Source organism: Larus michahellis, chromosome 3 (genome assembly GCF_964199755.1).
Source record: "Larus michahellis chromosome 3, bLarMic1.1, whole genome shotgun sequence".
Classification (NCBI taxonomy): Eukaryota; Metazoa; Chordata; class Aves; order Charadriiformes; family Laridae; genus Larus; species Larus michahellis.
This window is the reverse complement of record NC_133898.1, coordinates 71,541,661-71,556,749: the sequence shown is the minus strand read 5'-3', so window position 1 is coordinate 71,556,749 and position 15,089 is coordinate 71,541,661. Positions and strand designations below refer to the sequence as shown.

At 40.0% G+C, this 15,089-nt stretch overlaps 1 protein-coding gene across 7 annotated transcripts in view; it reads right to left on the bottom strand.

Moving 5' to 3' along the window:
• Positions 1-15,089, bottom strand: part of ARHGAP18 (Rho GTPase activating protein 18) — a 104,062-nt gene that overhangs the window by 46,843 nt on the left and 42,130 nt on the right. For 5 of the 7 annotated variants that reach the window (XM_074580746.1, XM_074580752.1, XM_074580747.1 and 2 more), the window contains one exon: positions 1,024-1,223. In XM_074580746.1, the coding sequence (XP_074436847.1) occupies positions 1,024-1,223 (200 nt within the window). Of the gene's footprint in view, positions 1-604; positions 667-1,023; positions 1,224-15,089 lie in introns of all 7 variants that reach the window. The other 2 variants (XM_074580751.1, XM_074580750.1) reach the window with 1 other exon arrangement.

The window sequence follows — 15,089 nt, the reverse complement described above, 5'->3', positions numbered from 1 at the left end:
GAAGAAGGATATATAAAAATAAATAAGGAAATTGTGGGTTTTGGAGTGCAGAGCCTGTAAGCACAGCAGCATCAGTGAGCTGGCATAAGAGAAGAGGCCCATGCTTTGCACAACGATGGGCTCTGTGGCTCTGGAGACAGCCTCACAGCTCTGTCAGATGCCCTGCTCCCTGGGCACACGGGCTCGGAGCCTTGCTGCTTTCTCCAGAAGCCACTTTGCTACCCTCTTCAGAGCACTTGTAAACAGTGATGATGTTTCAAAATGCCCAGGGACGCAGAAGTGCAAATCCCTTTGAAAGCTAATGGAGTACATCTTCTCATTCATGGAGAGGCCATACCAAAATGCAAACCTCAGCATTTTAATTTACTGAGACTGTGGGCCTCTTGTAAGAATGGGAGAGAGGCAAATACTGTTAAAAAATATTTTTTGAGATAATAGAATTAAGGACATTACTCCTCTTTCATCTGATAGGACACGAAAAATAAAGAAATTGCCCAACTTCTAAGATCATGGCCTCAGGAGTGGCCTATAATGGATGCTTCTGAGAAACACAAATAATACAACTGAACAGTCACAATAGTTACAAGCGTAGAAAGTTACTCACTAAACTTAAACCGGTTAATCATTGGCTTGTCTTCTAAAGCGTGAGGTTTCTATCCACAATAGCTACAATAACGAACAACATACACAAAGAGTGAAAGGGTAAGTTAGTTTAACAGCAAACTGCAAATAAAGCTTCAATTGTTGTGATTTGCAAGTACAGGCACCTTTCTGATGTTCTGCAAATACAATTTAAAGGAAAACCAGCCTTTTACGTATCTCCGATACAATTCTCTTTCAGGGCACTGCCTGTTTCTGGTGATACACATCAGAAACAACAGAATTTTCAAAGTGGATGTTCAGCAGAGTGACCTCCTTCTTGATTTAAGTATGTTTGATCAGTGCCATCTCTTGAAATAAGACTTAAAGAAAAATCCCTAAATCAGCAAACTGATGATCATTCACAAGAACAGATTTCATTACCATCTGGCTCTTTCACAACAAGTGCTACTCGTTCCTCATGATTATTTCCTCTGGTTTCATGGATGTTTTCAAGTTCTTTCCAGTAGTCATCCATAGACAGTTCATCCAAGGAGTCCTGGGATCCTGAGCGGTCAAATGATGCTCCATCAGGGGTCTTCTTGGAATGGTCATGGTTCATTGTATATTGGCCAGACCGACGGCTACAAACATAAACCAAAAAGCAATTCTTGGTTAGCATTTTAAGATACAGGATATATTAATATCTGTGAAGGCAGTTAGTGATGAATTGTGTCAAAGTATCAAAGAAAACTACTGTCAACAAGCAAACCAAGAAATGAAAAATTACTTTTAATATCTGGAATATATTCCTAATTTAACATTTCTACTATACATATCTCCCAATCTAGAATGGCACAGGAGTCTGTATTAAAGAGGAAATAATGAATCCAAGTTGTAGTAATCCTCTAATTCAACTCACAACAGTCAGTTCCACAAACTTCATGGTACATATCTTCCTAGTATTGCCATTCATAAAGACTTTTTCGAAAGTGCCTTTCTGCCTGAGTAAATTGTTATATCTTGATAGTACCCGAACTTTTTTCCTTTGCTACTCTGCTTTCATAAATGTTTAGTCTGGTATCTATGACCTTAATTACAGCTGGGAAAGGACAAAGTAGAATTATTGAAGTTAACAGCTTGCGAAGCAAACGGTTGAGTCCAAACATTTAATAAAGGCCACTATTTGTTTCTATCTTACTTACTCTTTGATTGAAAGCTTACCATTTTTATAGTTTGAGTTACTAGTTTTTAGTTCACTCTGCCAAATGGATGTTGCTAAGGCTTTCAACAAGGATCTTTCATCTTAAGTATAGCTGCAACTAGAAAGAAGAAACCAACAAGCTGAAACCCCTAGGTCTCCTCTTGACCTAAGTCATTGGCAAAAATTACCACTTACCTAGCTAAGAATTCCTCTTAAAAAGTGCAAAGGTTATAGTGATGTCATTGAATTTACAGGTCATCCCTATAGCTCAATATACCAAATCAAAAGCCACAAACTGATTCAGAGTATCAGAAAGAGGACAGGGATTATATGAGTAGCAACCTGATCTAACTTCAGAGTTGTTCCTACTTTGAGTGGGAGGCAGATTGGACAAGATGATCTGCAGTGGTCCTTTCTACACTAAGCTACGCTACTATTATGACAGCATATCAAAATTCTTCCTTGTCTTAAAAAATAGTAAGTTCTTAACATTTCATGAACAGTTTCAGATGTCTTTTATGTCTGAATTTGAATCCATATTCTAAAAAAGGAGGCACGGTTTGGGGTTAAGTAATAAATATTACTTATTCCAAGAGAAAAACATATCAAAGATCAAGCATTGTGGATTTATCACAATGTAAACACAGTAAATTAAGTCCTACCTTCCCATTTGGCTGACTTTGCAAGTTTATCTAGAATTAAAACAAAAATACCTCGTCCTTACATTTTATCTTGGGACAACTAACGCTTGTTAGCTGCCCCTAAGTAAAAAAGCCATACCTTTCTCTCTGGAGATAAGCCCCTTGTGTGTCCAAGTCACAAATCCTTTCACAGCACGTGCTTGATTCTCTGATAAGAAATACTAACTATATGGACTTTGCCTTTAAAGGTAAAGAGCCTTATAGAAGGACTCTGAGTTTCCACCTGCCCTGCCTCTGCTCCAGGTACAAGTTAATAAATGACAATGAATTACCAAGCTAATATGCACCCCAACACCATTCCTTAACCTGCCCTTATTTGAAAGCCCAGGAAATAAAATATACAAAGGAGCATTTAGCTTCTGCATCAATGGCAATAAGAACGTCGTGCTAGTAGTGCATGTTACCCAATAAATACGATTTCTCCATGTAGCTACCTTGGCTCTTAAACTTCTCCTGACAGCTGTGTCCTGTGCGTGACCTGTGCTGCTCGTGAATCCCACACTAATCACTGCAGAAAGGTGTTCATGGAGCCACATCAGAAGCGTCCCCAGCAGCCGATGTCAGTGACGAAGCAGGTCGGGCTTCCCAGGCCTTGCCCAGGCTTCCCTCCTCCTGTGGCCGAAGGTGCCCGGAGCAGGCTGGGTCTCCCTCTCAGAAACAGACTGTACACTTGAACCGCAGCCGGAGTGAGGTCAGATTTCAGATTATCATCCCTGGGTTTAACCCCGCGGAGCTGCTCGGCAGCTCTTCGGTGGCCTTTCACCTTTGGAACAACCTGCTCTCGCCGACCCACCTCAGCTGAAATTTAACCACCGCAGCACACCATGCAAAGATAAAACCAACAGACTGAATATGATAAAAGCGCGCACTTTGCAGGGCTCTGGCAGGCTGTGGTGGGATATGCTGCAGCAGGCCACGGATCTGTGCCACGCTTCCATAGAAGTGCTCCTCCTGTCCTTCCAAAAATCCAGCTCCTTGCCTTCCCCAGAGTAAGTCCTGACTCAGAGAAGAGAAGTCTGTGCCCTGAAATGCGCAGCTAATACTCGGCACACAGCACTCCAGGCCTTTTTCAGGTCCTGTGAGCATTTGCTGTACATTAAAAACACTCCATTAACTCTCTGAGACTGTGCCCTGCCCTTCAATCAGTTGCTGCTCACAGGCCCGCTCCACTCCACCAAACATAAGCTGCTTTTCTTGTCAGGCTCTTCCCGGCCCCACCTGTCCATCTCTCATTAATCAACCAATACAGCAGCTCCCAACTCTGAGCGGGGCAGTAACGCCACTTCTACTCATGAAAGCCCCCCGAGAAGGACACGAAGGACCAGAGGAACCTTCCAAGAAATATCCACACGCAAACCTCATCACTCTGCTGCGAATCTCTCCTTCAAAACCCATGCTGCCTTAGGCCCATTCACAGCCCCGGCGCCAGCCGGCAGCACTCGCGCTCCTTGGCCACTGCCACACCGCTCCCCCTCCACTCGCCCATTACTTGTCTTCCCTCAACAGACTCAGTCAACCTCCCTGTCCCCAGTTTCTGCTTGGACTGCAAACCCGTTCAAAGCCATCCTGCGTTTGCCCACATCCACAATTCACATTGTTACGGGCTAGGACAGACAGAGGCTCGGGCTGGGAGAGAACAACTGCTAAAACTTTAGCTGACGGAGCAGCTCAGATCTGATTTTCACTTCAGTTGGTTCAAGGATTCTCGCTTTGCATACCCCACCAGAGAAAGATGCTGGTGAAGCAGTACTTGGTGCATAATCTGCACAGCAGTGCCTCTAAGCATCCTCATCTCTGCCCCTCCTATGAACCCCTGTGCACAAAGAGGCACAAACAAGAAAGACCCTTCGCAGATAATGAGGACAGTCTTGATACCACAAGGTTGGTGTAGACGAGAAAAGAAAAATCGTTTTTAAAAAATCACAGCATAGGGAAAAAATAGGTTGCCAATTAAGATTTTTATTTTTGTGTATCTGTTGACAAGACCAAGAGCACAGGATTTCTGCTGTGACCTTCCACTAAATTCAGTCCTTCTCCAAACATATGCTTAGTAAGCACTAGTTGCTATCACACAATAAAACGCACAGGTGGGAATAAATTAAGGCCAAGCAAAAAAGAGGGGAGAAAGGGAAAAGAAATCAATCTCAGTAATAATACTATAAGGAATCTGGAAGAAAGATATGTTTTTAAAAATAATTAATTCCACATTCACAGAAAGACTCATTAAAAAAAAAAAATCTTAAAAAAGTATTTCAAATGCCTCATGTTGCAAGCTTTAAAATTTTGTAGAAGTCAGCTTTCCAAAAAAACTATCAGCAGGAAACAAGCACAGTTCATTACAAATAAAGCTATTGCTGTGGTTGCAGAAAACAGGCTACTTCTCCAGCACTTTATTAAGTTTTTAGGTGTTCAGTTTTTCTATGTAAAATTTGAAAAATGCAGCTGCTTTTCACAAGTATCTTCAAGGAGATCTCTTCTCTTCCCCCAGAAAATGTAAGTTACTGCTAACAAATACAGTCACTTAAAGTAATTTGCAAACACTACTCTTCTAGCCTTTCAGATTACTAAATGGTAAATTTAGTCTCCAGCAGTTTTTTCCCCCTCAGAAAACTCATATTTTCATTAAGATCTTCACTAACAACACTCTCAAACTCTATTAAAATCTTATTAACATCTATTTCCAATCGTTAGTAAAGAGTTTACTCTTCAAATAGCTTTCCAGGGAGCAGTGCAATACTCTCATTTCCAAATTCCACAGTCAGTTCTGACCTCTGATACTCAGACACGCGCCCTTTGCAGCCAATGAGATTTTTGCCTATTTATGTCAGTACAAAACTGAGCCCTCAGATATAAACCCCATTCTTCAATATAGTTATTGCAGCCTCTTACCAGAGTTAACCTTCTTGTCTCACCCACCGGAGATGCATTTATTTATTAGAAACATCAAGGATGTGAAACAAAGCACTCCAGCTCTTCCAAAGGGGAGCTATTAAAAACAATTCTTGTAATGAACACCATTCCTTACATTTACAAGGAAAGAAACCAGATTTAGGTTATTTCACTAAGCATTGATGAGCTTCACATTGTGGCAAGTACTTTAGGAAGAAGAACTGTGCATAAATATTTTCTTCAGCCTTTCCTTTTGTGACCAACTGTGTCCTTTCTCAGCTTGTAAGAAAATATGACTCTTCACATTAATCATTGTTTTACACCACAGTAAAAATGTGCTTTTTTTCAGGTTCTGTCAGTCTGACTTTGATTTCATCAACAGTCACTTTATACTAGTCCAGGTGTCTTTATTCCTTATTTTCTTTCCTGTGAAATCTAAATCTCCCTGTCTGTTCCAATGCTTTTTTAGCAGTTCATAACTGATATTTGTCATGTGTCAACTATAGCAGCTAGAGGTTAATCAGTTAACTAGTAAGGTATACTTTAATGGCAGATTAAATTAAAGACTTTAATTTCAGATAAATTCAGTTTGCAAAAAGATAATTTTGCCTTTACTTCCATTTTTCTCACTCAAAAATTAAGGACTATGCTGTGTTTTAAAACAGTGAGTGATGAGAAGAAGATAATCTTTTGTCATTTCCGTAGTGCTAGCCACTAATTTTGGATCTGAATACGATCTTTCTAGATTGCTATACAAACATCATAATTGTATGGTATCCGTATATACTCTATATATATGACTACGCATCTATTGGATGTGTAAATATAATGAAAAGCAGAAATACTAAATGCAAGGATCCCCATGGTCGTAACAACTAAGGAATATAAATACACTGTTGAACCAAGTATAATAGATTAACACTGCTGAAAGAGAAGTGAAGTTCCTCTAACAGGATTATTGCAGGAGAGATCACCAGCTCCAGGAAAGGACAAAGTCCAGCTACTAAATACTGTACGAACATAAAGCAAAAAGACACCAGTCTCTACAATTTGTTATCTTCTACCTGAAAAAAAACACAACAATGGATGAAATGCAAGTGAAAGGGAGGAGTGGAAAACACCTCTTCTACCTACACATTAGGAATTTCTGTACGGGGTACTTTTTTCCAGCTGCTTTTGCCAAATTTTGGAATTCAAAATTCAAGCCTGGATCTTTCCTGAATAAAAACTGTCACAACTATAAAAAGTGTCACAAGTGCAACAACGGAAGAGGCTATCTGATTAATTACTGGATTTAACCTTAACTGGGATTCTACTCTTTAGTGCTAAACAAATACTGCCCTTTTTCCACAGCTGTCTAACAAAGCCTATGGGAGTCTTAAACATTGTCTTTAAACAGGTTCCAAATTGAAGGGCAATTCAACTTTCTACAAGATCAAAAGTTTCACAAACATTTATTTGTAACAGCCAATTTCCAACATTGAGAGCAGTGTAAAAAACACATTCCATTACCAAGTAATATAATTACTTGTCAAACTGGACTATTACACCTCCTTAAGCTGTACACTGAAAATACAATCCTTGTATGCTTGGTTTTAAAAGCTTCTTTAAGTAATCCTGGCCATTAACCATTGCTATTGGGGCTTTTGTACAGGCAATGTCATGAGCACTGCAGCCCCTTCAGACACACTCTCTGGCACTCCAGTAAGCTAGCATGTTACTTCCAGAGTGACATAAAATGACAAAAACATAGCTGACTACAGCTACATTACAGCATTAAGTTCCAAAATGCCCATGCAAAGGGAGTCATCACTCCCAAAGCGCTTGGCCATTTACATAAAAGTTATTAGTAGTATTATTGCAGCCATACCTCAGCTGATACTAGGGCTCACTGATTCTGAGCATCATAGCAACACGTGGTTAGAGGTGTTAATAACCTGATAAACAAGATACACAAAGGCTGTGAGAGGGGGGGAAAACAGGGGGTGGGTATTTGGCCCAGAGAGGTGAAGCGCACTGTTCAAATTCATGGTGCAAATCAGTGACAGAAATAAGAATAACTCTCAGCCCTCTGAGTCCTTCACCACTGGGCCACTGAGAGTTAAAGATTGAGATCTGACCCACTGCAAACTGCAAGGCAGATAAAAGGAAGCTGCTGTGGGTTTGTGACAGACTCCATCTCTATAAATAGAGGAGCACCCTCAAAACACAATTATATTGTTGACACAGCAGTTACAATGTTAAGCAGTAATTCCTATAAGTAATTTTAAGTTTTCACAAAAGCTAACTAGATTTAAACAACCAAAAAATGCCTATGGGTACTTGTGGCCCATTTTGAAAACTATTTACTGAGCAACCACATCCATGAGATGCTGTGCTCTTAAATATAAATACAGGACTTCCCAAGTCCTTTCAAACCTAAACAACTAAAAAGATAAGGAGAGAGAAACAATGTGGTCTCCTGGCCTGGTTCTCATCCTGAAGGCTTAACTACAGAAGTGTGGGAATAAATAAAGCTCCTAAGCCCAAAGCTCTCCCCATGCCTCCCCTCCTTTCAAAAAGCCAAGCAGCGCCACAAGGTGCAAAGGCTTCTTAACTGAAATAACCAAGAAAGCTCTAATCTAATGGCTACAGCACTTGCCTGGCTTGAGCTCCCTGTTCTTGGCCAGGATGCTGGCCTGAGCTTCTATTTGTGATTTTCATTTTAGCTCCTAAATCTTGTCACTCATTGCAACAATTGCATCCTTTCCTTTCTACCTTTTCTATCATTCTTTCCATGACTGACTGCAAACTCTCCTGCAACTCAGTCTTTTCAAGAAAGGCATACAGGACATGCAAAGATAACAGTAATGAATCAACATAATTTCCAGTATTTTTGGTGAACTGACACTTAGCACTCCTTCTCTCCCAATTTAAAGTGTTTTATTTTGGCTGCTCTGTGACCTTATGGGACATTTTGAATGTCAATTGCAATCAAACTTGCCCAAATCCCCCTTAAGCTCCAAAGAAAAGCCAGAGAAGTAGGAACTGAGGCAAAGCTCTGTTCTACTTCCAAAGACAGAGTACAAAGTGATTGCAGAGAGGGTATAAAACAGTACTCACTTTCTAAATGAGCATAAAAAAGGCTGAGCAAAGCGAATCAGGTCTCTCAGGATTTTTTGTAATACCATCAGCTGCTGTTAATACCTGCTCAAAACTGCTCTGGAGATTAACAAAAAAAAAAAACCCAAACCCCAAACAAAAAAACAAAACAAAACAAAACAAAAAACCCAGAAAACCCCAAACTGGCATTTTAAATCATTCCATGAATAATAAATGCAAAACAGCCCACAGTAAGGGCTGCCAGACTGGAAGTCTAAAAAGTATATATATACACTGTACTGCTTCCAGCCACATCCTCATTATTATTTCTACAAGATTTTTTTACCTTAGTGACCATGAGCTTCCATCTTTCCCAACCCCAACCTGTCACTGAAGAAAACAGGAAGGAAACTGAGGCAATGACACAGACTATTACACTTAATATTCTAATACACTGCACCAGAAATTGGAGATTCCTGATATGATGCCAAAACTCAATTTGCCTGAACTATCTTCAGAACTTCTAAGAAGATTAAAATATTTCACGACATTTCCTTTAATAGGACCTCATGTTCCTACACAGCCATTTAGACTCTGCCTATTTTCTACTTCCGATTAGATAAATTATAATTATGGTAAATTGATACACATACACACCCTATCTAAAATGATGGTACAGATCATCAACCCCTGTGTATGATTGATGATGTGAAATGATTTATTATCAAAAAATGTGTTAGAACTATAACATATATTTTTTTTGAACATTTGCAAAAAGAATTATTCAATATGCCATCCCAGGTTGTTTCAGAATAAATGTGATCTTGTTCCACTCCACACAAAGCGAGAAGGAATTCAGGATTGACAACTGCAGCCATGAAGCCTGTGCCCCTCTAAATGACTGCACCAGTTGTCTTTCCTTGTTTCTGGGGGGACTGCTGCATTCCAGTGTCTGAGCTGTTCAACTCAGTGAATGCTTTTAACTTTATTCTCCAACCATAAAATACAGAAGCCTACTTATTTCTTTTAGTGAAAGGTGAGTCTCACAGACTCAGATTTGAAGCTTTACACGAACATCACGTGTTATCAGACTTGCAAAAAATTGTCACAATTAGCTAAACTGAGAAGTAGTATCAGAAGAAATCAGCTTTGGTTTTATTTCCGTATTGAGAAAATGAAGTGGGCCTTATTGTCTCATCTCCTGCCATTCTGACCTTTTTAATTCTCATACCACTTGAATGAAGACTCTCAAAGGCTTTGAAAGCACATTCCTATTTTTTGCCCATACATAGAAATTTCTCGTTCAAAAGCATACATTTTAGAAAGAGAAACAACTATCCCTGTGAGTCCAAAATCCACCACAGGAGAAAACAAGGGAACGAGGGAACCTGGGTGACCTGTATAGGTACAATCACACAAGTGGCACCATGCTAGAAGCAGGTTTGCAACTCATGCAGACTTTTGGAAGAGCTGGAAGTGCTTACAGAGCCTCAAGTCCCACCAAATGAAAACAGAAGTCAGCCTCCAAACTCAGCAGACACCCAGTACATTTTCCTTACATACAAACCTAATTGTGTTTAAAGCTCTAGTTTTAAAGAAAGCATAATGCCCACAGCTAGGAAAACAGGGAAAGAATGGCCTCACTCGAATCTCCTTTGTCACGTTTTTGGCCCTGACCCTTGTTCAGTTGATCTACCTTTCTCATTCCTTCCAAATGCCTTCTACATCACCTGGCTTCACATGGACACAGATGTTTTCCTCTGCAGTTTTGATTCATTCTCTACAATCCATATAAATTACAAAAATGTATGCAAAATATGTTCTCTGTAACAACTCTCGTGCTGCTTATTGGGAAAAGATTCGAACACATCATACCCATTTTAAAAGTACACTTTTTCTGTAATCTTCTAAGAGAACCACTGGAACTAATCTTCTCCCAAAGAAGAGAATAATGTCTGTGTGAGATTACTTCAGGCTCCACAAATATCAAAGAGAATAAACCAGGAAGTGAAATAGATACAGTATTTGTAATTCCATTATTGAGAGGCACAGAGAGGAAAGATTTAAATAATTTATTTTTCTTTTCACAGTGAAAAAAAATAAGCATGGCAACAAAGACCGATTTAAGCTATCCTGGAAAATACCAGGAGCATCTAGTAAAGTAGAGTTACAGCCATGAAATGATACTGGAGTCACTTTTGTGCCTCTAAAAGCAATTAGCTCTCTAAAAGCATTAGCTCTTACCATGTTAAACGACCTATTAGTTAGGCCTATAACCCTTTCAGTTGCAAATATTAAGGCCTTCAGCACAATTCGGTACTTTTGTTTATGCTTGAAGGAAATTGGCACACATTCATGGGCAATTTATTACAATATAATCCTTACATTCAGAATAAATTGCAAATGAATTTGTATGAGCATTCTCAAACAGCAGGCAAGGAAATCCGTGCAGCAATGTAAAGACATTTTTTTCAGGAAACTGTTTTTATTGTCCAAACAAACCATCGACAAAGAGCCAGTAAGACAAAGTAAATAAAGGTGCTCTCACAGAAGCTGGACCAGAGAGGGAGAGGAGGAAGCAGAAAGGGCTGAGGAGAGCAGCACGGGCAAGGCGGGCCAGCACCCAAGTATACTGAGGGATACAAGTTTGTTCAGAAGCAAAACGTCAGAGAGGATGCTTTTAAGAAGCATCCTTAAAGGCAAGGGGATAGGAGAGAGGGAGCCTCAAGCACACTGCACGGGATGGACCACCTGGGTTTAGTTCAGGCTTTGCATGAGGAAGGAGGTGTTCGCAACCAGCTTCAAAAGTGGGATTTCACCTGCTCTCAGAGGAGCTAACCCAACAACGCTGCATATGTCTCCGCACATGAGGCAAACCTGCTTTGAGGAACTCCTCTAGCAGGAGCCAGGCAGAGCGTGCCAGGGCAGAGGCGCAGGGCAATGAGGGTCTGCCATGATCCAGCTGTTTCCTTCACACCCCTCTCCACAGACCCACCACACAGACAGGGCAGCAGGAAAGTCCATTGTCACCTCAGCAAAAAGAACAGATATTGAAAAGGGCAACCAGTCACCTTTCTTACTTTCTGTCTTCGAGGGCAAATGCTAAAGGCATGAGCCTTTCCAACGTCTCCTTTCCTATCAAATTCCTTCTTCTAAGCAATTATTCCCAGGAAATACCTGATCCTGGGCTGTAAAAACTGAACTGTCTGCAGCCCTCTCTGCCACCTACACAAACGAGCACTTCCATAGCCTTGGTGACCCAGCAGGAACCCACTAAATAAAACAAAATTTTCCCTCCCCCCTCATATTTCTGGTAGTTTTAAAAATGTCAGTAGAAAACGAAGCAAGCAGGAAGCAACTCAGGACCATGGATTCTCTCCTTCCCTTTCCCCCTTCGCTACCGCTTCTGTTTTCTGAACATCATCAGAAAAGATACAAAAACATGGTTTTTTTTCAACCAAGCTCTCTGCAAAGATTTACTGGTTCTTGTATGCATAAATATCTCCCTTCACTTACAAATTAAATATACAGATTTACAGCAACCAATTTGAATATATAGATGCATTCATGTGCAAGTTTGGAAACTAGTGGTAGCCCTGACATAAATGCCTGGTCTGTAATTTAAGAGCTTCAGCTGCTCCGTTGTTTCACCACCACAGCTTAGAAAAAAACTTGCACACACAGCAGAAATGCCCTATAATCCAAGATGGAGGTGACACCGAGGAAGGAATGACATCTTTTCTGATGTTATCAGGTTCTAGAGGAGTGATGGGGAGGGGAAGCCACATTACCCACAGCAATTAATCCATTCTCACAGTCTGGGTCTCCCTTAATAGCATGCCACCCACCACTAAATGCCTACTGTAGCACTCACTACTGTGGTACCTGCCCACCAGGTCTGAGCCTCAGCACCTGAATCCAAAAAAACAACTTCACAGGAAGCATTTAAAAGAGGTTTTGTTTTGTTCCAGGAGAGGGGAAAAACAAAGAGAACACAATACAAACCAAACAATAGGGGGAAAAACAGAAAAGAAACAAGCACTGGAAATAAAGAGAAAGTAAATAAAACGTGCAAATTACATACTGATCATTTAGTAGGAACAACTGTTCAAAATGAAAACCCTAAAAACCATCTCATATGTATTTTATTACTAGTTGATCACAATTTTACACATTTAATCCTTGTTTCTCATTTCCATTAACAGCACTACATTTTTTTGTTCTTTACTCTTAGATCTGACTCTTTTTTGGCCTAAGCAGTCTCCTTTCCATGTGGGTACATGGACAGTGAGTTCATCAAAACTTAACACAGTCACGGAAGACCGTCATCCTATTTTAAGGTGGCAAGAGGAAATGTTCAAGACGGGTCAGAAAGGGAAGGCTGATGGTCACTGCTTGCTCTGCAGCTGAAAAAAAATGTGCTGCTAGTAAAATGAGAAAAAAATTCTTTCCAGAATTATGGAAACAGAAGACCAGAAAAGTTATTACCAACTTTAGTTTAAATTACACTGATCAAAAAGAGGATGCAGGCAGGGACTGTGAGAATTCTGTGATTTAAATATTTAATGCAAGTAGTAATTAAAAAAAAAAACCTGTAATTTTTCAGATTTATAAATTATTTAGATGATAATTCTTAATAGAAATTATTCATTAAATCCTTTGTTTTCCTTCCTAACCAACACTCCTTTCTTTGCCAGCATCCTACAAACATGAGAGATACCAGTTTCAAAATCAATGTAAAGGTGCCACCTATGTTTTTCCAGCTGATAATGTTCTCCATGATTGTTGTTCTAAAATGGTATCAGTCTATTTTGGAAGATGCCAATCAGTTATATAAAGCAACATCCATCTGTCTTTTTTAAATTATTGCATCACTAATATTAGCCATAACCTTTACCCTGCATTCCCAAACAAAACACTTCACTAGAGCGTTAACTGACAGCAAAAATGCAAGTAAAAAATGACATTGTACTCTTTAACTTTCCCTGTGTATCTAGAGGTTAAATCCCTGACTTCAACTGTAGACTTATTCCTTTGTATAAATGGGGTAAAACAGTACATACACATAACACTAAGTAGCTATGATTACAGATACCAGTAATAATCAAGGCTTCTCAAGGTGAAGTAATCAAGGTAATACAATGCTTCACATCTAATATATTAAACCTGAAATAAGGCACAATCCATATGCAGATCCTTCTATAAATACAAATGCGTATTTTCTTTTGCCATATGTACATACACTGTGTACGGAAGCACAAAAGCAATGCTGTGCACTCTTGGGTATTACTATCCATGATTCTTAGTTACAGGACGAAGCTCCCCATGCTAGACATCTGTACTTCCCATGATGAGACGCATCTTCTACAAATGAATACCATATGTTTTTATACAGTATCATATGTACACAGAAAAAAAAATTGCTGAATGCAATATGAAGTCACGCACGAAAACCTTATTTTAATTCATTTGAAAAAATCATTTTAGTGAAATTGAAAACAGTGATCTAAGCCCGTAATTTGGGGTAGGGGAGGGAGGAAGGAAAGACAGCCTGAACAGGCCTGACCTGGGTGCACAGAGCAGAGATGTTTCTCAACAGCGAAGGGAAGGAGGCGTGAGGCAAACCAGAGCAGAAGCTGCAGGGCACCCCACAAGTCCTTCACTCCCAGATCCTGAGCTGTACTGCCCAACCACTTGTCCTGTCCCCAGCCCTCATGTCACCTCGCCATACTGTCAGGACCCTACTGCCTTTCCAGCTCCCATAGCGCCCTAAAATTTAGGGAGCCGGCACATACCAACATCGCTGGGGAGACGATGAAGGAACCGAACATCTCTGGGCCTGATCCGGGTGACAAATGCACCCTTCAAGCTCAGGCAGGGTGACACAGTTGAGCCCCTTCCTACCAGAACATCTTAATATTTTCTGCACTGAACATGCACTTTTGCAATCTTAACAGTTTCTTTGGATGCAAGAAATCTTTGATTGTGTAAGCAGCCAATTCTATCTCAGAGGATAAAGAATTATTTCCTCGACAAAATAACGCTCCTGGACAAAGCCTTACATTTACAAAAACTATCCAAGTGCTGACAGGTTATCACAGAAAGGGAAACATACACTTGTCAGCATTAAAAGAGTTTGCAACCTACAATGTAAGTCAACATAGCAAGGGAAGTAGAAACTCTGTAACAGAAAATTTACAACACATTTTAACTTAAAGATGAAAAGGAGACATTCAAAGAAAGACAAATGCCCATATACCTAAATTATACTATTTTCTGAATTCTCAGCTCTCTAAATGCAGAACTGGTGGACATATTTTACAGCTTCCACTACCTTGTTTTCACCAGAGGTCCTCACATCTCCTTCCTCTTCCAAAGTCAGGAAGGTGCAATCAAGAATTTAAGGATATTTTCATTGACTGTGCCCTCTAGGCAACTGACCTCATTTTCACTCTTCTGATGTTTCATGACGCCTCAGAAGTAAATTAATTAGAATGATTTGTACAATGCTGTCTCAGAATAAATATGACTTTTTATATTACTATGTATATACACTACTGTTCTAAATGATGAGGTAACGCACTGAAGCTGCCTCTTCCACAAGAGTGCCCCAAGTAATGTTCCTCGGCTTCAGT